Raw genomic sequence first — 24,901 nt, 5'->3', positions numbered from 1 at the left:
ATTCCATCACGAAGTGTCAGTGGATAATATAAATCTATTTATTGATTGATTTGGCGTTCAATTTGTAGAACTCCATTTTAATTTATGTATTAATTGTTAAACCAAACACAGATGATTTGAGTCTACTAAGTTGCATTTTATTGTTAAAAAACACATTAAAATCAATTTTGTGACAATTGATTCCTCTATTAATGGCATTTTCAAACGAATGTCATAACTAGACTGTTTGAAAATACCATAACTAGGCGTAACAAAAGTCACAAAATTGATTTTTATGTGTTTTTTTAACAATAGAATACAAATTAGAAGAGAAATCAGTGTTTAATACCTAAATTAAAATGGAGTTCTACAAATTAAACGCCAAACCTATAAATTAGTAGCATCCCTAGTTTCATTACAAAATAATTAAATCCCTGGTTCCATTACAAAAGTGTCGGGTTGTGGTACCGTGATTAGTGTCACGCACTCTTTGTTTGTTATTTTTTATATTATTCTCAATATTATTAATATTTAAAGCATGTTATTTTTTGTTTTTAAGGAATAATCCGCAAAGCCCCTACTTTACGAGGCTTGTCTGCAGGTAGGATAGTAAGGATAGAGAAGGCAAATGTGAAAAATACATCGCCAACACTCATCACTTGAAAATAAAAGTGTTATCGAATTACAAAATACTCAATAACAGTGTGATATTGAAAAAATAGTTTTTTTTGCATGTTTTGTATTGTTGTATTCGTTTTTAGATGCTCTCTATCTCTAAAACTAAATCTCTCTTATTCTTTATTTTGTAAGATTTTTTTCACTCGTATCATGTGTATGGTGTTGCACTCGCATTTTTTTAATACATACATTTGATTCCTCAAATAAAAATTAAAAAAAAATTTTTTTCGTTGATGTCATAAAAATTCTTTACTAATTTTCATCATGGGAATTGATAATAATAATAATAAAACCCTTATCCGCACCCCAATGGTGCATAGGGCACTGCGTCATATAAACGCAGTATTATCTTGATCGTTTACACATGAAGGAAAGGTGATCAGCCCTCCGCTTCAAGTACCAGTCCAGGGTAATATTGAATAAATATTACAGTGAAAAAATCACTTATATTTATTTACCCCCCCTTAGGAATCGAACCCGGGTCCTCCAGAACGGTAGCCGAGCGTGCTGACCATTACACTACGGAGGCGGACAAAAATAGTAAAAATAATAAGTAATATCATTATTAAAATAAAAAAAGTATCATATCTGTTTTGTCAAATGGTTACTTACTTCTGACTAGTAATTTGCACTGATTTCTTCTCAATTATTAGTAATACTCGTACTGGCCATGTTTTCTACACTTACATACTACATAAATCGAAACCGGTGATCTAGCGATTATAATAAACGCCAATTTCAAACACATTATATTATCGCCTTGAAATCTGGTTAAACCATTTACATAAACGACACTGAATGAATCAATGACTTATTTCGATTTGAAACATTGTATTTCAAGTTGAAGTATACATTTTGTTGTATTCAGAATATATTCTGTTCATATTCGTTTCAGAAAATACCGTTCAAAAATACCGTAAAGAATATCGCTCACTCCTTTCAACAACGTCATACATAAAAAAACTAGAATTTTCAGGAGATCGTTTTTAAAGTTTAAAAATATAGTAAAATATATTAAAAATAAATATCAAGCCACTTGTTGAACTTTTTACTGTGCAACAGATCTTTTTAGGTAAAACCTGAAGGTTTTTTCTCCATTTGAAAAATATTTAGTATATTTAAAAAAATAATCAAACAAAACCTTTTCTTCAAAATGCAAAAACAACACTTTCTGCCCTCTAGCGGGTAAGTATTAAGTTAAAAATATGCTGCTTTTGCTGGGATAAGGAACATTTTCAGGGCATTCCGGAAGCATGCACAATTGAAAATTGACAATTGTCAAAATATATGACGTTGTTGAAAGGAGTGAGCAATATGCAAAGTCATAATTACACATGGAAAAAAACCGAAGAAAATTTAATTTTGAATCTAGTTTAGTTTTTTTTTTGTTTTTATAAAGAATTCACTACTTAACGTTTCATGGTATATTTAATAATTTTTATATGTACGTAATATAAACAAAAATCCGTATAGGCGCAGACAATAAAATAAAATATACAACAAAAAAATAAACCATGGAAACCTATGGAAAAACAAAATATCATAAAAAGCAAAACAAAAGATTAAAATTGATGTTTCTTTATACCCATAAAATCTGGTGGAAATTCCCTTATTTTATCTGATTGAACAGTCTATTACATGTATACACATTTTTTTAATATAAATTGAGTGTTTATACAAATTATAGACTACGACTCTCGAACGTGACAATGTTATTTGTTTTACAGCCACTACTTAAATCTCAAAACATTGATAACAAATTAAAACATCACTAAAGTGCACTATTAAAAAAGTTATACGTAAAAACATAATTATTATACATAATAATAGCCAAAACACTTTCTCTTGTCTACCAGTAAGTGGGAAAATTATATTACATCTGAAAGCAATTATTTATATTGATTGGCTCCTACATGCCTAGATGGGAGAATTTAGTATGACCAATAAATCGCTATTTATTATCACGATTTATTGGCTAGATGTACAGATAAATATTTGAAATGTGATTAAGAGCACCGGTGTCTAGTATTACGCATTTTATTACCTGTTTCTGGGCGGCACATGAAAAATGCGTTTATTCTTCTCCAGAAAGCAAAAGGCATTGGTAACCGCGACCACTCTAATTTAAAGGCATATTCAAATATCGGTAACGGATTTAGGTAACACGTGAAGCGCGTACCGTTTGTTTATTTAAGCATTAAATTATTTTATATAGTCATTTTCATTTAAGATTTACAAGGTAAATACCACTATTATTTTGTTTAAAGTAAAACTTAAATTAAAAATGAATAGATATTACCACCAAGTGACTGCCGAATCAATTGATGATATCATCATCTCAAGGTGAAACAGTAGTAACTATAATTAATAGTTAACAATAAAAAAATAGAATTGAAAAAGTCGATATTTATGAACAAATTATGTCCAAATTTACCAAATTAAATACGAAAAATAGAAACGACGGTGAGTGAATTTATTAATTAACTCGCCATCTACACACCATCCAGGCAATGGTATGTGAAGATAATGGAACCATCCACACTCAAAATTTGCATAAAGAATAGTCTGTTTATTCAATATTTACAATGTTTTTAATAATTATATTATTGACAATTATGCTATTACTGGACGACTCTCGGACAGACCAACAAAACGATGGTGCGACAGCTGGAAATTGACACTGCAGGAAGCTAATCCCTCTTAAAATAGGCCACAAGGCCTACACCAAGAAGAATAAGAAGAAAAAGAAGTCTCACCATCCAGACAATGGTATGCGCATGTGACGAGAATGGAACCATCCAGACTAAACCGAATCTAACCTAACCCCAAGGAAGACCACCAAAGAGATAGATTGAAAGCTGGGAACCGACATCGCAAGAGGCCCCAAGGAAGACCACCAAAGAGATAGATTGAAAGCTGGGAACCGACATCGCAAGAGGCCCCAAGGAAGACCACCAAAGAGATTGATTGAAAGCTGGGAACCGACATCGCAAGAGGGATTAGGGTCTTAAAAACAGGCCACAAGGCCTACACTAAGAAGAGTAGAAGAAGACTCACCATCCACTCAAGGAAGACTACCCTCAGGCAGACCACCAAAGAGATGGATTGCCAGCTGGGAATCTACATCGCAGGAGGCTAATCCCTCTTAAAATCAAGAAGATGGGTAAGAAGTAGAGGAAGACTCACCATCCACTTGAGGCAGTCGAGGCAGCCCATCTGGCTCGCGGCGTGCAGCGGCGTCATGCCGTCCCGGGCGCGCGCCAGCAGCGAGCCGCCCGCCTGTTCCACCAGGAAGCGCAGAACGGGCAAGTGGCCCTCCTGCGCGGCCAGGTACACGGGCGTGACGTCATTGTCCATCGCCGTGTTGGCACTGCGAACAAAAATAAACAATAAATCGAGGGATTCCACATTAGCCAGCATGTGAGGATGATAATGGAATACATGAGTTTTTTCGGGCCATGGACCATTTTGAGAATACCTCTCCCGTTAGACAAAACTCTATTTGTGAATGTGATGAGACGTCATCACAAGATGTCACTCATTTAGTGTGGATACGTCCAATTTTTTTAAAAAGAAATATTTTAATAAAAAACAAAATGTGCGAAAGAAGGTATGCAGTTGACGAAAATTGATGAGGTGATAGAGTATATGTAAAGGTCGTAAGTTCGTCAGGTCGTCGTTCATCTTTGATGAGATGTCAAAAATAATAAGATCTATCAGGTTTAGTAGTGTATTATTTAGAAAATATGACGAGTCTTGATTGATATACTATGAGATATTGAATTTATTGTATCTATAGTATTATGTTGTATCAACCTTTTTAATTTACTATTTACTACACATATTCACTATCATTTTTCGGAAATATAAACTGAAAATGCTATAAATCCTTGTACATGCAAGGAGAATTTTATAGGCAACTAATAAATATTATAAAAACATTATTTATTGATTCGGCATTAACTTTGTGGAATGACATGATTATTTTATTAAAATTAAACATTTGAATATACACTTGAACGTACCAGAAGATGAAAACATCTGTCGTTTTTGAAACTAGTCGTAAATAAAAATAAAACCCATGAAAGTGGTATATTCAAGTGTTAAATTTTAATAAAATAATTATAAAAAATACATGAATTTCTTATTTTTGGCATACTTCATTTCTTCATTAGGTCCCTGATGTCAACGATCACTTGAGAGTATCTATCCTTGTTTTGGGCAGCTCTAAACAGCGCCTCGGCGATTCTGATCCTGAATCCTGATGTTTGTATAGTGATATAAGGAGAGAATGCAAGGCTGATATAAACAAAATATACTATTTATTCCCTGAACGAGAACAATAGATTATACGTCATACCCTAACAACGAATTAAACATATAAACATATCGTAGTCATACAGGAGAAAGTGACCAAGTGCATTGTTTTACAAAAACGTGATCATTGACTATTTGATATCTTACTAGCTTAATATTGCCCTAAAAAAATCCCAAAGGATTTTAAACTTGAAAGTATAATATATTGACCTGTTAAAAATGACTAACTGCATTAGTGTTTATTTTCTTGCCAAGCAAAGTGACTTAAATGGCCCTCCCAAACATTTTACGTTTTGGTAGTTAGTCACTTTCTCCTGTACGACTACGATATGTAGACAAACGAATGTATTACCAAAATTTTCCTTGCATAAAATCCACAATATCACTTATTAGTTTTTAAAACGTCGACATCTACAATCGAAAACTTTTCATCACAACAGTTATGAAACATTTTATAATATTTTCAAATAAATGTAGTCAGTTCCTTAGATTTTCATTTACACAAACAATTGATATTGATTTTTATTTTTACAACACTTCACTTACAAAATATTTTGCAACTGAATACAAAATTATAGCTTTATATTTTATACCCCACCACTTATGGAAGATGAACGGTGCATGTTAGTAAGCTTATAATTTTTTCTTTATGGAACATTTTTTTTCACATAAGAGCTTTGTATTTTCGAAACACTTGACAGAGTTCAGGCAAGCTTTATGTAGTATCGTACACGAACGTACATTAACGTCTGTTTGAGGTGAAATTTTCTCGACTAATCGTCAATCGTAAAGATGAAAGAGAATCTGGTCAAGAGCTGGATGTATGGAAAGCGGTTTGAACGACATTCTAGTACTTGTTAGGTTAACAATAATAATAGCGAATCGTTGACTTTAAGAAAATCACAAGAACTTTGATGGATAAGTACATGCGTGCATATATATATATATATATATATATATATATATATATATATATATATATATATATATATATATATATATATATATATATATATATATATATATATATATATATATATATATATATATATATATATATATATATATATATATACACATATGTCTAAGTAAAAAGATCTGTTGTACAGTAAAAAGTTGAGTAAAAATGAGTGACTTGATATTTATTTTTAATACATTTTATTATATTCTTAAACTTTAAAAACGTTCTCCTGAAAAATCAAGTATTTTGATTTATGACGTTCTTGAAAGGAGTGAGCGACTTGTATTTTCTGTTCTAAGAGGAATGTTTTATAATCGTTCCGATCACATTTATGCCACTTTATCTTTCTAGTATTTATCATTTTAGAAAAATCTAGAACGCCATTTCCTCGCGTTCTCAATCTATAATGAAAGAAAACTTGTTATATGTACATTAAAAGAGTAAAAATTATAACGGAAAACAACAAAAAAACCGAGAAAGTAAAAGCGTCGATGAAATATTTAAATTTTTACGAATGAAAAGAAAGATATGGTTCTGAAATCGTTTGCTGTAATTACTGTGCAATTATTATGATATACAGACACATTAATTGGAATATTGCATGTGAGTTGCAGGAATTGTGTATTTAGCATAATAGTGTATTTTATTGGCAGGTGATATATCAATCGTGATAACGATCATCGTACTTCTTTGAGTTGATTGATAGCTATTTAGTTCTGCGAGGAAACTAACAATGAAGTGACAGCCACTCCCCATTTTTCTCTTTATTTTGTATAATCCTCCGTAGTGTTATGGTCAACACGCTCGGATACCGCACTGAAAGTCCCGGGTTTGAAATCCCCAGGGGAAGTGAAATATAAATTATTTTTCACTCTAATAATTATTCAATATAACTCTGGACTGGTACCTGGAGCGGAGGGCTGATCACCCTTCCTTCGTTTGTTAACGATCAATATAACACTGCGTTTATATAATGCAGTGCCCTATGCACCACCGGGTGCGTTGACGGTTTTGTATAATAAAATATATAGTTTTTTTCTAAAAGTTTTTTTCACACACGTTTTATTTGACCAGTGATCGAGTTTCGTCGTTACCGAGATCATTAGACTGGTCTGATGATGTCAGTAACCACATTCACCGCATAAATATGTTTTACTATTCTTTCTTCATTCATTCGATTCACATGCCCAAACCATCTCAACACACCTTTATTAATTTTTATCGATAATACATATCTTACTCTTGCATTCTTTCCTTATATAACCATTCGAACATCATACACCATTTTGCCGCATATTTGTCCGAGAGATCACATTTCTACTGCATATAGGAAACTGTTATCTACTTCTTATTTTACTAACTTTATATTCCAGCTTAGCTTTCGGCGATTACTATTTTTTGTTATAACTGAACATCTATCATACATCGTTGTATGTATTACTCGTACGTATACCTACATTATTGTATATTTATCAAATATAATACAACTAGCGCCATCTATGCTATGTGGTGAGAATTAAAACCATTAATTTTCTCTAGCGGCCGCGCGCCAATCGCGAGCTTCCGCAAAGTTCGCAACCGTACCGTTAGTCGTCGCTAACGGAGAATATAGTCGGCGGCGGCGTCCGAACCGTTACTTCAGTGCCGGATTTATACTATATTACTCAATTATCAAGTACTAAAATATGGAAGTCTGGGCATTTACGGGGCTTACGACCGTCATAGTCATAGCTGGTTTAAGTGATCACTTTACACATGTGTAACGTTCACCAACTGTACCCATGATTGACAACCACACTACTTAAATTCTTGGAAGTTCTATACATATGATCCAATTTCGAAACATGGTACTTGAATCACTAGAATTTCACCAAAGACATCTATCAAATGACTCCTACAATTGTGAGAAAATCCAGATTTGTGAAAAAGTATTTGGACACACTCAAAATGTTGTTCATCATCATCAGCCTGTGTCCGTCCACTGTTGAACGTAGGCCTCCCGCATGAGTCTCCATCCTCTTCGATCCTCCGCCTTCCGCATCCAGGTCACTCGCGCTATTCTTCTTATATCGTCAGTCCATCTTGTAGGGGGTCGGCCGATGCTTCGTTTGCCAGTTCTTTGGCGCCATTCCAATACTTTTCTTCCCCATCGACCGTCGTCTCAGATATGTCCTGCCCATTGCCACTTGAGTGTGCCTATTCGTTGGGTTTAAAATGTTGTTAAAATATCTTTATTTAGTTAGAAGAAACAAAAATCCAATTAATGATCTATCAACCTTGTACATAATAAGCAAGGTAAAAAAAATGCAATTCCCATCTAAAAAAACCTCAGTATTCTCCTGAGGCACCTATTTTCAAAACTTTCCAGTATCTTGCTTTGAGTTTTGGTAAGGTGCCACGACTCACACCCGCACAGCAGCACCTTAGTACATAAAAATGACGTTTTTTTTTTAAAACATGTAAATATACATATTTTTTAAAAACACCAATAAGCTTAGAGCCGTCATAACTCCTAATCCGACACTGGTTACTATCACTCTTACTTATGTTCTCCGGTTTATACGCGATCTCGCGCATGCACCATTTCACGCACAATTGCCTGCAGAAATGCACCGATTCACCAATGCACCAATGCACGCACTTAAATACTTGAAATACACTCAACTCGAAACAAATAACGGTATCATTGAATTAAACTTTTATTAAATTCAATCGACTGGAAGATATTTGAAATATTGAGATAGTGTCACCAATTTGAATCAATCAAAGCAACCTGTTTTCACCATTTCTGTTTGACATTTCAACATACATAGATGAAGAAGAATACGGAAGTCTGGGCATTTACAGGGTTTACGATCACTTTATAAACGTAAAAACATTCACCATTCTACCCATGATTGATGACCACACCACTCAAAGTTGGTTCCCGATAGTTACCTAAGACAGCGTCGGAATAGATTGTTTCACATTCCTATACACAGGACCAACCTGCCGATGGTTATGCCTGTAGGAAGAGCTACCGCTATATTGAATGATATTACATTGAATATTGATCTGTTTCATGTGTCTGAAGGAGTTTTCCAACGTGGTATTCTTCTGCATCTTTAAATCTTCTTGCTTACTTTTTAATGTGTACTCCTTGAATATATTTTTTGTTATGTAAATATATTTTTTTTAATAAATTTAATTTTAAATTTAAAAGAAAAAATCTATTTTCAATCTTAAATAATTAAAAAAAAACATCCAGTATCTTGTTAAAAATTCGTTAAACAGTGCATTTTCATGAAACTAAATTAATTAACTAAATTTTCTCTTTTTCTCGCAACATTTAGTAATCCAAACGATTTTCTAATACGAACGACCCACTGCAGAAAATAGATGATGAAGAATATGGAAAGCTGGGCATTTATATGTCTTTGATTGGCAACCACACGATTCAACTTTTTGGAACTCATTAATAAATATCTAAATTTATTGATTTGGCTTTTAATTCGTAGAACTTCATTTAAATTTATGAATTAATTTTTAAATCATACACAGATTTTTATGTGTTTTCAATAAAATACAACTTAGGAAACTCAAAAAATCTATGTTTGATTTAAAAATTAATTAATAAATACCTTAATCATTAATCTCACGAAACTTCATTTGAATTCACTTGAGCCATCTATGGTTGGCTTGAGAAAGATTTTATTTAGCAGGGACCCATATATTTTACATAATAACGGGATTATTTTACAAAATGGGAGACGCCTGAAAACATGGTTTTTTTAATTTTTTTGCAGTTTTTATTATAATATGTATTATTTTACATAAAAATATGATGAAATAAACGTAAAAATAAAATATACCTACAAAGGTACCTAACATATAAGTGAAAATTGATTTTCTCAACATGTAATGAACATCTCCTTCCTTTTGTATGTATATAGATGTGTACATAATAATATAACGTATCACGCAAGAAGTAAGCTACTTTCTTACTGTAATTACGCTTTAAACAGTTAATTATATCAATCATTCAGCCGATGTGACTCTGTCGTGGTAACGTACCATGCAGAATGACTTCCAACGGCATTCAAAAAGTTTTCAAAAAGCATTAATTTTATTTTATATTTCTATATTTTATTTGGATATTTTACAGAACAGTTTGTACCATTCCAGTTGCAAAATTTCACATTGGTAATTTAACATAAATACCTGGAAGACGTACGGTAGGGAGAAAAAGGGGAAAAGGGAAAGATCAAAGCTCATGTCCAAGACAAATTATGTGAAAATAGGGACACACCACGATATGAATATCGGCTTACTATGTAAGCAATCTCAGTACTGAGAATGTCGAGTAGAACATATAAAAATTCCCATATTCATGTTTTTTTAAAGCAAATTATTATCAAACGCTGGATTATTCACACTACGGATGTTATGTCAATATTGTAGGTGTTTAAACTTGTGATGAAAGATCTATCGTTTTTTATATGAAAGAAGATGGAAATCTGAGCATCCTAGGGCTTACGACAAACAGAACCAAATTAGTGGATATCATGGATCGCGTGGCACGACTCAAGTGGCAATGGGCGGAACATGTTGCAAGACCGGACCCAACAAGATGGACCCCTAAAATTTTTAGATGGAGACCTTGGGAGTACAAAAGAGGCGTCGGAAGAACTAAAAAAAGATGGTCTGACGACATAGCCGCTGTGGGGGTAGAAACTGGCAGCAAACAGCAAAAGACCAAAAAAATAAATAAACGGAAGATGCTATAGCCAGCAGGGAAGGATGAAGGCTAAAGAAGAAAGAAGAAGTTCCGCCAGCCAATAAGGTCCGGGTACTGACCCGATGGTGACTGGTACCTAGACGCCTTATTTTTGTATCGTTATATAGAGGAAGCCATTACAGTAAACCCCCTATAACGTTGAGATAGGTACCGCGTTATCGAAGGAGACGTTATAGAGAAGTTAATGTTTTTTAAAATTGTTTTTCAATTTTAAATGACTGATTCATCACAGTCATTTCCACAAGTTACAATTTAAAAATACAATTTAAGACATTAACCCCTAAGATAAAGGGGTACCTATGTCAACGTTGTAGGGTTGTTCACTGTACTTGGTCATTTATGTCATCTGCGTAGACTTTCCTTCGTTGATTAGCAAATAAAAATCAAGACGCATTTATTGAAATTTGATGACGACAATTTTCGATATCAATTTATATACCTGCGGTTAGTTCTGTTGGATCTTGCTGACTAACTGAACTAAATGAACGAAGCGCCCTTGAGGTAGTACGAGTATTTTACGAAAATGGCGTTATATAAGTTATCCAAATTTATTATTATTATTAAATACTAGCCCCTTTCACTGCCTACACCGTGGCGCTTCTAGAAAATTTGGTGGTGGATCTATAAACTTCTATTTATTTTGATTGGCAGTAACAGGGATATTGAAAGCTTTTGAATGTAAATTCACACAAAAATCGGGATACAATTTAATTTTGTTTCACATTTTCAATAAATTTCGCACCTTAGTTTAAAAAAAATATTTTTCAAGAGTAGGACTGCCAGGAAGAATAGATGCTTCTGTATCAGATCTGGGAATGCGGTGGGACAGCTTTCAATATAATACCTGCGGTTAGACTATTCATAAAATATATTTTATTTTCCATGGATACACTATACAATATACAAAATCAATAGAATTTTTGTGTGAAAAATGTGTAAATCATTCTACATACCATACACTCCTTTCATTAATATATATTTGTAAAATAACATGCGAACTGATTTTTAAATAAGTATCGGCGAGACGTTTTCCTTTTAAAGAAAATAAATGATTCTGCAACAGTCAGTCCATAAAAAGGTACTCATAAACGAATAAATTACCTTTTAATTTATTTTAAGTACCATCTAATACGCAAACTATTACATGCTAGTCTCTATTTGACAAAAATCGACCGCCGTAGAAAAAATTATCGCATGTGGACTGGATAGAATTAATAAAACAAAATATAAAAATAATTAAAAAAAAAGAATAACCCGCAAAGCGTCTATTTTAGATGCTCTGCAGGTAGGATAGTAAGGATAGAGAAGGTAAATATGAAAAATTCATCACAAACACCCAGACCAATTGAAAATAAATCATTCTTGAATTCATTTTGCAATTGGCGGGAATCGAACCCGGAACGCCAGCTTCGCAATCGAGCGTCTACCCAATTACGCCACGGAGCTTGTCGAGGAGTGTAAATGGAGAAACTCAGATTTGTGATCAAATATTTAGGCACACCCAACATATTGTATGTAAGTAATTCTTCTTCTTCTTCTAACCCTTATCCGCACCCAATGGTGCATAGGGCACTGCATCATGTTGACGCAGTGTTATCTTGATCGTTAACAGATGAAGGCAAGGTGATCACTCCTGCGCTTCAGTAAACTATGTACGTAATTAAGGTCTCTTTATTAGCTACCATATGGTCGATTTTTTTATGATTTTGTCTGTCTTTCAATAAGTTTTTAACATAATTTTATTCAGCCCATTATACGTCAAAGCTGATTTTAATTCTTTACCGAGTTTGTAACATATGTTTGCTTTAAAAGGACGTCGTTCTAATTAACGACTTTGTATGAAAACGTCTTTTACGTTGTATGACACAGCAGTAGTAATTATAACCACAATAGGGTGCTTTCAAATATTTTATGTTTTAACCCTTACTGGTCCAATGTCGAATCTCACTCGACATCGATTTATTCCTCTTAGGTCCCATGTTGGATGTTATTGGACATTTTTATAACCATTGGTATTATTTATTTAAATTCCAAGCTTACATTTTTGTCACTCGTATCTATTACGACAGTATGTGGAGCAAAGGACAAAGGTTTTTTTTCAAATTGGAATGTAACTGTCTGCCTAGATTTGAAAAAATAATTGGTGGACCGGGAAGGGTTAATGAGCAATGGAGAGAAGGAAGCTAAACATACCCGTTAAGGACCGAAAAATGAATTTTTGGATGGAGGAAAAGACTAAGGTAACAGATGTGGCTCAAATAATCGCGGAACAAAACTGGAACTGGGCAACAGCACGTATGTCTGAGGATAAACGGACGAAGAAGGTACTTGACTGGAATCCTAGAACAGGAAGCAGAAGCGTAGGTAGACGGTATTTCTCAAAAAATTATTGACTCGTATCAAAATCAACACATTTTGAGCATTCATTTGTTCCTCACAGACTTTAATAGTGTGTGGACACCGTAAAATAAAAACCTCAACCGATGACTTTGTGTAAACTGTAAATCAGTTCTAGGTAGTACTGGCGTCAGTAACTAATACAATGTAAACCCGCCTTAATAAATAAATTACTCTATTATTGCGCGTAGGTACTTATAAGTGAAGAAATTCAACAGTATTTTTTTTTACTTCGGATAACTAAACGAAATAGAAAGTATGTTGTATTATATTTTAAATTATTCGTAAAATATATAATTAACGCGTAATTTCAAAGCGCCTTCAAATTAGGTACGCGTTCGTAAGATATAAACCGTTACACTTACTTCTATAATATAACGAAATTCTGATCCATAAATTATTTCAATTGTAATAAAGTTAGTACCTTACATTTTAGTATTTATTACACTCTAGTTGGTAAGCAGTTGATCCAAAATAAGCAAGAAGTGATCTTGAGTGGAGAAGATAATCATAGGATGATTTTTTTTTATTTGACGATGTAAGAAATCGATAATATGATAAGCCGAGCGATACAGCGTTAAAAATCATTTCCAACAGTTTGAGTGTCAATTTTGAGTGTAATCAAAATACTTTTTCACAAATTTGGATTATCCTAAATAAAAGGAGTTATTTTCACATTATTTGGGCACACTCAAAATGTTGATACTAAATTAACTGGTCAAATTAAAAAATAAAATAATTAAATGAAAAGGATTTTTTCTAGCGTTTCTCATGTATGTGATTAAAATATAGAATTCGGACCTTAGTGTAAGTGAAAGAGTTTCTGCTCAATAAAAAAGGCGTCTTTCGTCTCAACAATAGATGTCTCTAGTGAACTCTCGCATAGTGAATTTTATCAATATTATAAAGTTTCAAAAAAATTGAGTAGTGTGGTTGTCAATCACGGGTAGAATTTGTGAATGTTACACGTGTGTAAAGTGATCACTTAAACCAGCCTACGAAGGTCGTAAGCCCCGTAAATGCCCAGACTTCCATATTCTTCTTCATCTATGTTGATTTTTATCTATGTTGAAATGTAAAAATGTAAAACTAACTCTTTAGTGGAGGATACCAGATTTGTAAACAAGGATTTGGACACATTCAAAATGTAGTGAATAAAATAACTGGTTGAATTATAAGTTAAATATAAAAATTAAAATCCTACTTTCAGGCTTCAAAATAATTATATTGTCCCAGTATGTAAAATTATCCGGTTAGGATCTTGCATACATTTAAACAAAAGCTTCTTTCCTAAATAAAAGCTTTTTCAAACCAACCACATATGGCGCCAGTGAACTCACACATAAAGCGTATTGAGATTTACGATATATGTAGGAGTTCCAAAAAATAATAGTGTGGTTGTCAAACATGGGTAGAATGGTGAATGTTACACGTGTGTAAAACGATCACTTCATCAGCCTATGAAAGGCCATAAGCCCTGTAAATACTCAGACATCCATATTCTTCTTCATCTATGTTGAGAAATCAAAAATACACTAATTAACTAACTAACCATTACGCCGCTTCTCCGCAGGTGTAGGCAAAGCCAATAGAAATCCACAACACTCTGTCTTCATTAAAGTCAAAACATTCTTCGCCTCTTCCTCGTTCATGCATCTCCTCATACATACCTGCCGATTATTTCAACTCTTGACTTGACCTGACAAAAATACACTGTGTTGTTCAAAGCAAACTGCAATTTTTCGTAACTGCGAATTACACAATGATTCAAGTCATATTTGCATCTAGTAATCGTCAGTTTCACTGTGTTGCCAAATTCAAAAATTATTCCCATGGAACGTGGACTTTCATATTAATGTATCTTTGCTTTGTACATGGCCATCTACCATAAGTGATGGAATTGGATCCATTATAGGCCAGAGTAACAAATAAAGCGTAAAATCATTATGATAGATCTATTCCTATCATACTCCTATCTAAATTACCGTCATCAAATTCAGTTTCATTTCGTTTTGACGGCTATTTATTTATTGCAACATTGAAAATAAAAAATACTTGGATTCAATGTCATTTCGAGTAATATTTTCCTTTTACAGTTAAACCTCGATATAAACGTCCTGTTAATATTATAATTACATGCTTAAATTCAAGTGTCCCCGGATGTAAACAATTTTGGGCGGTCACAAAATATGTCTCAAAACTTCAAAAGTGCAAACAAAACATGATTCCTTTTTCAAAGCAGGATTACAGGCGTCGATATCAAGCAGAAACGTCAATTCACGACGAGTGTCCGAAGACAAAAATACAATTTTGTTTGTGTTTTTTATTGTTCATTTATATCTATGTAAATAGCATGTTCATATTTAAAAAAATAAGTTTTTTTGTTTAATTTTTCACCAATTTTTTATATTACGCACTTTCGGTTTTAACGGACACCCCTCTACCCTAATAAGACCTTAATATCGGGGTCTTACTGTACTTGTAACTCTCTTATATAACCTTCATTATCATCAAACGAGACAAATTTATTTTTTTATATTTTATGATACATATTATTACAAATAATAAATTATTCTAATGCGCCCTCATTGAGTTTTCCCGCGCCGAGGACACATTTTAAAATACTTATTTATAAAACTGCACGAAAGAAAATGTTTATGTCGTGCAATCAAATACGACGTGGCCGAATGAGGCGATCTACTTTAGATCTTACCACTCCCATTACACATTTATGAATAGGTCTTTATACTTAGTTTTATTTTAATTTTTATTTATATTTTTAATGACTTTATGGATAGCGGAATCAGGTTGTACAACTTTAACTTTAAAGCATTTATTTAGCGGAGACCCTTTTATGTGTATGCAAAATCCGAACCCCAGATTATTTTAACATGATTCTCAATTTTTTTAGTAGTGTATAATTTGGTAGGTTCTTTTGATTCACAACTTTTTGAGAGTATCCAAATTTTTGTTGACAAATAGGTTTTCTCAGCATTTATACAGTACAATTATTTGGACAGACTCAAAATGTTGTAAACATAACATTCATATTTATTGTTGCACAAAATAATGTCACAAAGATTTACAAAACTTGACGTATGGGATCGAAAGTACAGCGGACACCGTTGGCACAAAAAACGCGCTTAGAGTGTCAGAAATGAAGACTCTAAGAAGCATATCAGGCAAGAGTCTTCAAGATATTGAAAGCTGTCCCACCGCTTTCCCAGATCTGATACAGAAGCATCTAGGCTTCCTGACAGATCTGTTCTTGGAAAGCAAGTTTTTTTTAACTTCGTAGCGAAATTTGTGGAAAATGTGAAACAACGTAAAATTCTATCCCGATTTTACTGTGAATATACATTTAAAAGCTTTCAATATACCTGTCACTGCCAATCTAAATAAAAACAAGTTTGTAAATCCACCACCAATTTTTTTAGAAGTACCCCGGTGTAGGCAGTGAAAGGGATTAGTATTTGGTTCAGTTAGTCAGCTAGATCCGATTTCGACCCGACGTTGGCCGGTACACAGACGTCCATAACCCCTACCAGCACAGCAGACAGACACGGAATAGTCTTCGAGATAGAATAAGAAACGCCAGGATCAGGGAAATACGCGAGATCGAAGATGTCGTTAGGTGGGGAAGGCAACGAAGGAGACAATGGTATGCGCATGTGAGGAGAATGGAACCATCCAGGCTCCCCCACATCGCACTGTACTGCCAACCCCATGGTAGACGACGAAAGAGATAGATTCATAGCTGGGAATCGACATCGCAGGGGCTAATCCCTGATAAATAAATAATCCCTAAAAAATAGGTTATATGAAGAAGAAGAAGAATACAAAATGTTGATACATTCCTGCTTGTTATTTATATAACCGTTTCAGAAGCCGCGAATAATTTCCTCAAATAAACGCAATCACATACATTATCATTCGACCAACGCAGATTGAAAATGTTGGTTGTTCATGAATATTTCCCAAATAACATTACTAGTACTGTGATTAACAATTAGTGCTGGTCCAGTTTCATTTCATTATGTTCGCATATCTTTCAAAGACTTTCGCAATAGAGAGCATTATTAAACCGACTTATTTAATCGTTTTCTGGTCTACCAGATTTACTGTACATTTTTCATCTAAATATGTACATAGATAAAAATATAAATTTTAGTTTGTTAGAAATTATAAATATCATGGGTTATCCATAGATTGCTTTGAAACTTTGACAAAATGTTGCATTTAAATGCGCAAGTGTTTAAATTCGATAAAAATGTAAATGCTACTTTATTTGAAATCTCAAATCTCCTCTAAATTTTTCACCGAAATTTTTCTACATCCATAAATAAAAATATTACTTTTTTAATCTTAAATATTCTAATCTTATTCACTAATTGGTTTGAAATTTTGACCTGCAATAGTTGAAAATATGTTCAAAAATGGCAGCGCCATCTCTTGAACTTAATAGCAATACAAGCGATACTAAACATTTATCATGGCAGACAGCTTGTTTCTTGACATTTGCTTATTTCTTGAATACCTACAAAAAATGTAAAATTACACATAGTATAAATGTGTGCTTTCTATTTTCTTTCTATTCTATTTAACAAGACTTATTATGACATTACAGACAATATAAAATAGTTCCTTGGTATAATGTAATACTTTTAAATAATGTACATTTTTTATGACGTCAGTCCACGTATTAATTGAACAGGCCACGAATATTTTCAAAAAACGTCTGATTTCTTACGATTTCCAAATCTCACTAATTTCAATAATATTATTTCAGATTTCCAAAGGATCAAGTACAACGATTAGTATTAATATTGAAATTTTTTCATCAATTTAAGCAATGTCCCAAAGTGACAAAGTTTCGAAAAGAAAGTAAAAATAATCTGGCGTAGAAAAAAATTACATGGTTGAATGTTTTCAGACATAATCACTAAGCATGCCATTGTAACTGCTGTGTAACAACAGGTGTAAGAAATTACCTCAGATTAGCTGATAAAAAGAGCTAATCTGATACTTAGCTATCTGCGTATTCCTTATGTTACACTTGAGATCATTCGAAAATTGTTCCTTGATACTTAATCTGTTCTGAACACACTTAAGTACAGAAAAACCTCGATATAACAGACGTCTATTTAACGGGCTTCATATCGTTGGTGCACTGGCAAAAAACGTTAACAACGAAATATGCAATCTTTATTATAAAGTTTTCGATCTTCTATTAACTGGCAAAATACACTAAGTAGTTTGAAATGTCACATTTATGTGGTTTTAAAAGAAAATTCAACTTTATTTTATTTATTTATTTAAACTTTATGTACAGAAAATAAATAAGTACATTGGCGGGCTTATTGCTGAAAAGCAATATCTTCCAACCAACCAAATAGCAAGTAATAGCGGGAATTTTATTCAGGCTGAAAGCTTAAATTAACAGGGATTATTCAAACAGGGATTTTAGAGTTTACATTTTTTGCCAGTATACCCACGTTATTATTATTTTGCATTTTTACTATTTTATCTATGTATATGTAATTCGTGATTTGACAAAGATATAATTGTCAAATTCGAGGAAAGTACATGGTGAAACCGGTAGTTAAAAATCTAGATATGTGGATGTAACTAACATTTTGTTTAAAACCCTGACCACAAAATTAATCCTTGTACTACATGTAGTAAAACATCGATATTACGGACCTCATAACATACTGCTTTCGACAAAAAGCACAACGATCTGCGTACTACGATTTCCATACAAATATGGGGTCTTTCGGATAACGTGAAATTTTTGGATGATCAGTACGGAAAAGGTTAAGATGAAAAATAAATAAATGAAATATCGCATTCAGGCCAAACTCGCGTAATAAAACTCAATTGGCTTCCGGCAACGCATAGAGCCGGTGGTCGGGTAGCGCCCATTTTTTTAAAGAATACAAATTGGATTTTTTTGTTTGTTTTTTGGAATATGTATTAAAATATATATTTATTTTTTTATAACTCATTACCTTTCAATAACTCTTTTTCTTTTCAAACCCATATATTTATTTCGATGAAAAACTTATTTTTTTTAAATACAAAAAATATGTTTTAAAAAAAAAAACAATTACGTCAAATGTTACTTGGGTTTCAACAAAATTAGGTTGCAACTTAACGAATACTGGGCCTTAATGTGTTTTCTTGTATAAAAAAATACATATGCTAATCGAGCGACGGATTTTCCAGGTACTGATTTAAATTCAAATTATTTCCTTCAAATTATTTGATAACCCGGAATCGTTCAAGAAAGTGAACATTTTGTATTTATTGGCATCATAAATCGTTGGAAGATCAAGTGACATTAAATTATGGCAAAAAAGTAGAAATAAAAAGGTCAAGGAAAGGAACAAGATATGTTTTTAAATTTTTAACGAAAACTATGCATAATATGGCTTAAATATGATATGTAACTCACCAAAGTCCTCTTTTGAGCCTTCTCTTCGGTTTCCCGCTGCATGCAGATGTGGAACACGACCTTGAGAGTGGTTTAACCTTATCCCTCCTGTCAGACATCCCAGCGTTGGACATGGTCCGCGAAATGTTCACAGAATACATGTTTCGACCTCTCAAAAGTTCATGGGTCTTAGTTCAACTAGTTTCAAAACCATTTGATAAATCACTTTGTCCGATTTGATTTATAAAAATAAAAAATATAACTATTTGCAATCTCTAAGATAATTATTTGTCTTCACTTCAAACAAAAATCAATCATGAAGATGTACTAACTTGAGATGAAACTTTTATTCGGCAAATTATTGATTCGGCAGTCAATTTTTTGTTAAAATGCATCTATATTTGTTATTTACTAAGTTTTACTTAGTAAATACCACTGTTTCTTAAAATCTATGGTTCGATGCATCCCGAATTATTTTCAAGGACTTTCGAAATAGGGAGCATTATTACGTCCGCATCATTATATACGGTGTTTGAAAATGATGCGGAATGCATCGAAAACGAGTCACAACAGATTTTAAGAAATAGTGGTATTTACTGAGTAAATCTTAAATCAAAAATTGAGATGTAACGTCCATCTTTTTTTGATATACACTTCATAAATTCCTCAACTCATACGCTACAATCAGCCATACTTCTAAATCCATTGAGACGCTACCCGCTTGCTATAAATTTGTGATAATTGGTGATAACATCAGATCAGTGTGGTGATGTCGGTAACGGCAAAACCCGGTCACTGGCCAAATAAAATTAAAGTGGAAATATATATTATAAAGTTATTGTTTTTATCATGTAAAATATAGTTCCACCAATAAATATTAGTACGAAATATAAATCTAGCAGAATTTTAAAGTAGGTACGGATAATCTAACTCCGTGGTCGTCAAACTGCGGCCCGCGGCAGATATTTGTGCGGCCCGCGATAAAGCAAACAATTTTAGTAGACAATAATGAATAATGACTACCAAAACCGGTTTTGCGTGCAAAGTGAACTAAATAAAAGGGGCTTTTACATTTTAATAATTACAAATATAATATTATAAACTACGTATAAAAATTACATAAAAAATAAGTTTGTAGTTCTGATAAAAATCTTGAATAATAAACTGTTTTTTCTTTCTTTTTTTATCAGGGATGATACAGATATCTTTATCCATATCCAAATCTTTCGGATATCCGAAATAAAAAAAAACATCCTTATCCGAATTCGATATAAAAAATGATTCGGATAATTCCAAATGTTACTCTAAATTACATTTTTAATTGACATGACGCGATATTAATATTTATTTTGAGTTAAGAGAGAGATTATCTTCGACTGTTTTAGCACTGTGACTAACTTTATTTTTACAATATTTTGAGTTATTAAATTCTCGATAGAGACAAATAATATTTTAAATTTATTTCAGGGAATAGCATCAAGTGGCCACTTAAACCAGCCAATGACAGGTCATAAGCCCTGTAAATGCCTAGATAGGGGTAGGGGTTGGCTAGGAGTATGTATAGGAGCTTCGAGCTGGAACCTAGCACGTAACAGTCGGCTATCGTACATAATACCCAATTCATAAGTGTGCGGCCCGCAGTGATACCTCACATTGTCCCGTGTGGCCCTTGACCAGAAAAGTGAGACGACCGCTGATCTACCTAATTCGAATTTTTTAATGGATAAAAAATAAAATCAGACTTTTTGTTTCGTCATTGTTTCTAAATATTTTAATTTATGTAACACGTACATAATAAATGGGTATAATTTTATTAATTAGTATTTCATTATATTCAGATAGTATCTCTTAAAATTTTCAGTTTAAAGCTCAACACATCATATACCATATTGCAAATATTCATGGAGAAAATTATACAATAATTCGACTGCATAATAAACAGTGGTCACTTCCGCATATATATAGACACCAACCTGTTCTAAAATAACATCTACTTTGGGAATCACTGATCTAGATTCTAAATGTTTTATGGATCATCATGAATTCATTTATTGATGTTTATTTCGATACGAAATCAATGAATTTAAAAAATCAAGAGATACTATTTTCATAAATATTTATTGTACATTTTATGGTACATTTTATAAACTTTATAAAATAAATCAAACTCAAATTTTGTTTTTATTTTTGGTGTTTTTTCCAACTGATTTTGATAAACACTTTGTCTTCTTTAATGATGGATACTAAAAAAACAAAGTTCTTATCGAAAGCGATTGGAAAAATATTTTAGTACTATAAATAAAAGTGGTTAAAAACAATCTTTGAGTTTTATATTTTATATGAAGGAAAGGTTTATATTTTATAATAAAGGTGTGTTGAGATGGTTCATGCATGTGAATCGAAATAGAGAAGAAAGAGCAGTAAAACAAATTTATGAGGCGAATGTGGTTGTTAATAGAAGCAGAGGAAGACTGAGGAAAATTTGGCATGATCAAATATTTCAAATACTTAAAAGTGGTCACGGAATCGGAATAATCGGCGGTATGTATTGTATAAGGATATGTATAAACGTGGAAGAGGAGAATATCGTTTGCAAAGATAGGTTGCTGTGGGGTTCTATTCTCTCTGGTTACTCCGGCGGGGAAGCAGTGTGAAGGTTAGTTAGTTTTTTTAGAGATAATACTGATTATTTTAGATCTATAAATCTCTAAAATGATAGAATATCAAGTACCGAACTATCTCTACAAAAACATCTTACATGGTTGTGAATAATTGAGTGTGTTATTTACGACTGAAGAAATTTACACGGTGAGACAGAAAAATGGGTGCAAATTATTATATTCCATATTTCGGATATTAACTTAAAAAGGCACTACCAATTTATCGCATGAACTCGCATGAACTCGCATTTAACCTCGTAACTAATGTACGTTTAACCTCGGCTCGTAACGCATGTCTGTATTGAAAACTATAGTGCATGTTGGTCTTCGGGTCGACCAAAAATCGCATGTGTTAGACATTTTGTGTAGTTTTGAGTGTGTAAATGGTGCTATGGTGGTGAAGGGTAGTATTGTTTGCATGCTGTGTTAGTGATTGTCCTGACGAAGAGACGGGTACGTCTCGAAACCGGTAGACGTAAAAATCTCGGTGAGTGGTTATATACTAATTTTATTAACATTTTTGTAAAAAAATAAATAAGTAAAAATGACTAATCACAAAGTAATGCTTTAAATATCAATAATATTGAGAATATACAAAGATTTTCTATTGAATGTTACTTTAAAAATCATATTGCGGTTTCGTAGAAGATTGATCAACTTGGCTTCAAATAAATTGACGATCGATTTTACACCGCGTCGATTCAATGTGTTGCCATATGCACCATCAGGTGCGGATGGAGGCCAAAACAAAAATAACTGTTTTTTTTGTTGGAATACATATACTTTGTGTTCATCCTGTACACATTTGTGAAAAGCATGAAATACCTCTTTATCTGTGTATAATGATGAGTATTGCTGGTATGTGAAATTGCATTATTGTGACGGTACATTAATTAGTGTAACAAATCGCTCACTCCTTTCAAGAACGTCATAAATCAAAAAACTTGGTTTTTCAGGAGAACGTTTTTAAAGTTTAAAAATATAATACAATGTTTTAAAAATAAATATCAAGCCACTTATTTAACTTTTTACTGTGCAACAGATCTTTTTAGGTAAAACCTGAATATTTTTCCTCCATTTGAAATTTTTTTTAACCCTTATCCGCACCCAATGGTGCATAGGGCACTGCGTCATATAAACGCAGTGTTATTTTGATCGTTTACACATGAAGGAAAGGTGATCAGCCCTCCGCTTCAGGTACCAGTCCAGGGTAATATTAAATAAATATTACAGTGAAAAAATCACTTTTATTTATTTTACCCCCCTTGGGAATCGAACCCGGGACCTCCAGAACGGTAGCCGAGCGTGCCGACCATTACACTACGGAGGCGGACAAAAATATTTAGTAAATTGAAAAAAATTATTAAACAATACCTTTTCTTCAAAATGCAAAAATAACATTTTCTGCCCTGTAACGGGTAAATATTAAGTTAAAAATATGCCGCTTTTGCTGGGATATAGTACATTTTTTGGGCATTACGAAAACATACACACCTCAATATTGACGATTTTTGATTTATGACGTTCTTGATAGGAGTGAGCGAAATGTGTACCCTCAATAGGTAAAAAATTATATTGCATGCTCATATGTTAGTATTATGGAACAAGCTACCCACAAAACATGATGTGATTTAATTTGTTAATATCTTTATCTAACTACGAAACCGAAACTCGATTTTTGAACGAATATACAATGGATTTTTTTTAATCAACCATATAATTTAAATTAATTTTCAAATAAAATTTCAATTTATTCGAAAATTTATATATACATTACAAACAAAATATTAAAGGCGTATAGGTCCACCTCCATAGTGTATGGGCAGCACGCTCGGCTACCGCGACATGCGAATAAAAGAGTGTTTGCTAAATGAAAGCTTTTCCAATCCAACCATGGATGGCTTAAGTAAACTCACATGTAAACTGTCATGAGATTAATGATATATGTAGGAGTTATAGTGTGGTTGACGATCATGGGTGAATGGTGGATGTTACACGTGTGTAAAGTGATCACTAAAGCAGACTATGTCCGCCTCCGTGGTGTAATGGTTAGCGTGTTTAGCTGCCGAGCTGGAGGTCCCGGGTTCGATTCCCAGGGAGAGGGGAGGGAATGAAAATACATATTAGTGATTTTTCACTCTAATATTTATTCAATATTACCCTGGACTGGTACCTGAAGAGGAGGGCTGATCACCTTTCCTTCATGTTTTAACGATCAAGATAACACTGCGATTATATAATGCAGTGTCCTATGCACCATTTGGGTGCGGATAAGGGTTCGAAAAAGAAGTAAAAAACAGATTGGTGAACAAGTATTTGGACACTCAAAATATTGTGAATTATATTTTTATCATTATTTGTTCAGAATTTTGGATTTTCACCCTATGTATGAGAAATAAAATAAAATACCTCTTAATTGAAAAATTACAGTACTCTCCATCATATTGCGTACATTATACGATTTGCAGGTACTCTGTATGATTCGATGGAAGAAAATCACTAATGATAAGTGATGATCAATTAATTTACGGCCTGTTCCGGTTCCAGTGAAAGACGAGTGTAAGAACGAAATTTCAGTTATTACAATGCGTTCCGTGTTACGCTTGCACATGTGATTTCCACAGACAATTAAGTTTCTCGCGTTTAGACGGAAATGCCACGGAGGAAGAGGCGAATATTTTCCACTCTCGTGTTTC

At 33.0% G+C, this 24,901-nt stretch overlaps 1 protein-coding gene across 5 annotated transcripts in view; it reads right to left on the bottom strand.

Annotated features, from left to right (window-relative positions):
• Nucleotides 1-24,901, bottom strand: part of LOC148302443 (uncharacterized) — a 194,517-nt gene that overhangs the window by 48,031 nt on the left and 121,585 nt on the right. For 4 of the 5 annotated variants that reach the window (XM_088271589.1, XM_088271590.1, XM_088271593.1 and 1 more), the window contains exon 3: nt 3,844-4,027. In XM_088271589.1, coding sequence (XP_088127715.1) covers nt 3,844-4,027 — 184 coding nt within the window. Of the gene's footprint in view, nt 1-3,843; nt 4,028-19,566; nt 19,771-24,901 lie in introns of all 5 variants that reach the window. The other variant, XM_088271592.1, reaches the window with a different exon arrangement.

Source organism: Brachycentrus maculatus, unplaced genomic scaffold, assembly GCF_059751285.1.
Source record: "Brachycentrus maculatus isolate JH-2025_06_01 unplaced genomic scaffold, ASM5975128v1 h1tg000452l, whole genome shotgun sequence".
Classification (NCBI taxonomy): Eukaryota; Metazoa; Arthropoda; class Insecta; order Trichoptera; family Brachycentridae; genus Brachycentrus; species Brachycentrus maculatus.
This window is presented reverse-complemented; position numbering and strand designations above follow the sequence as displayed.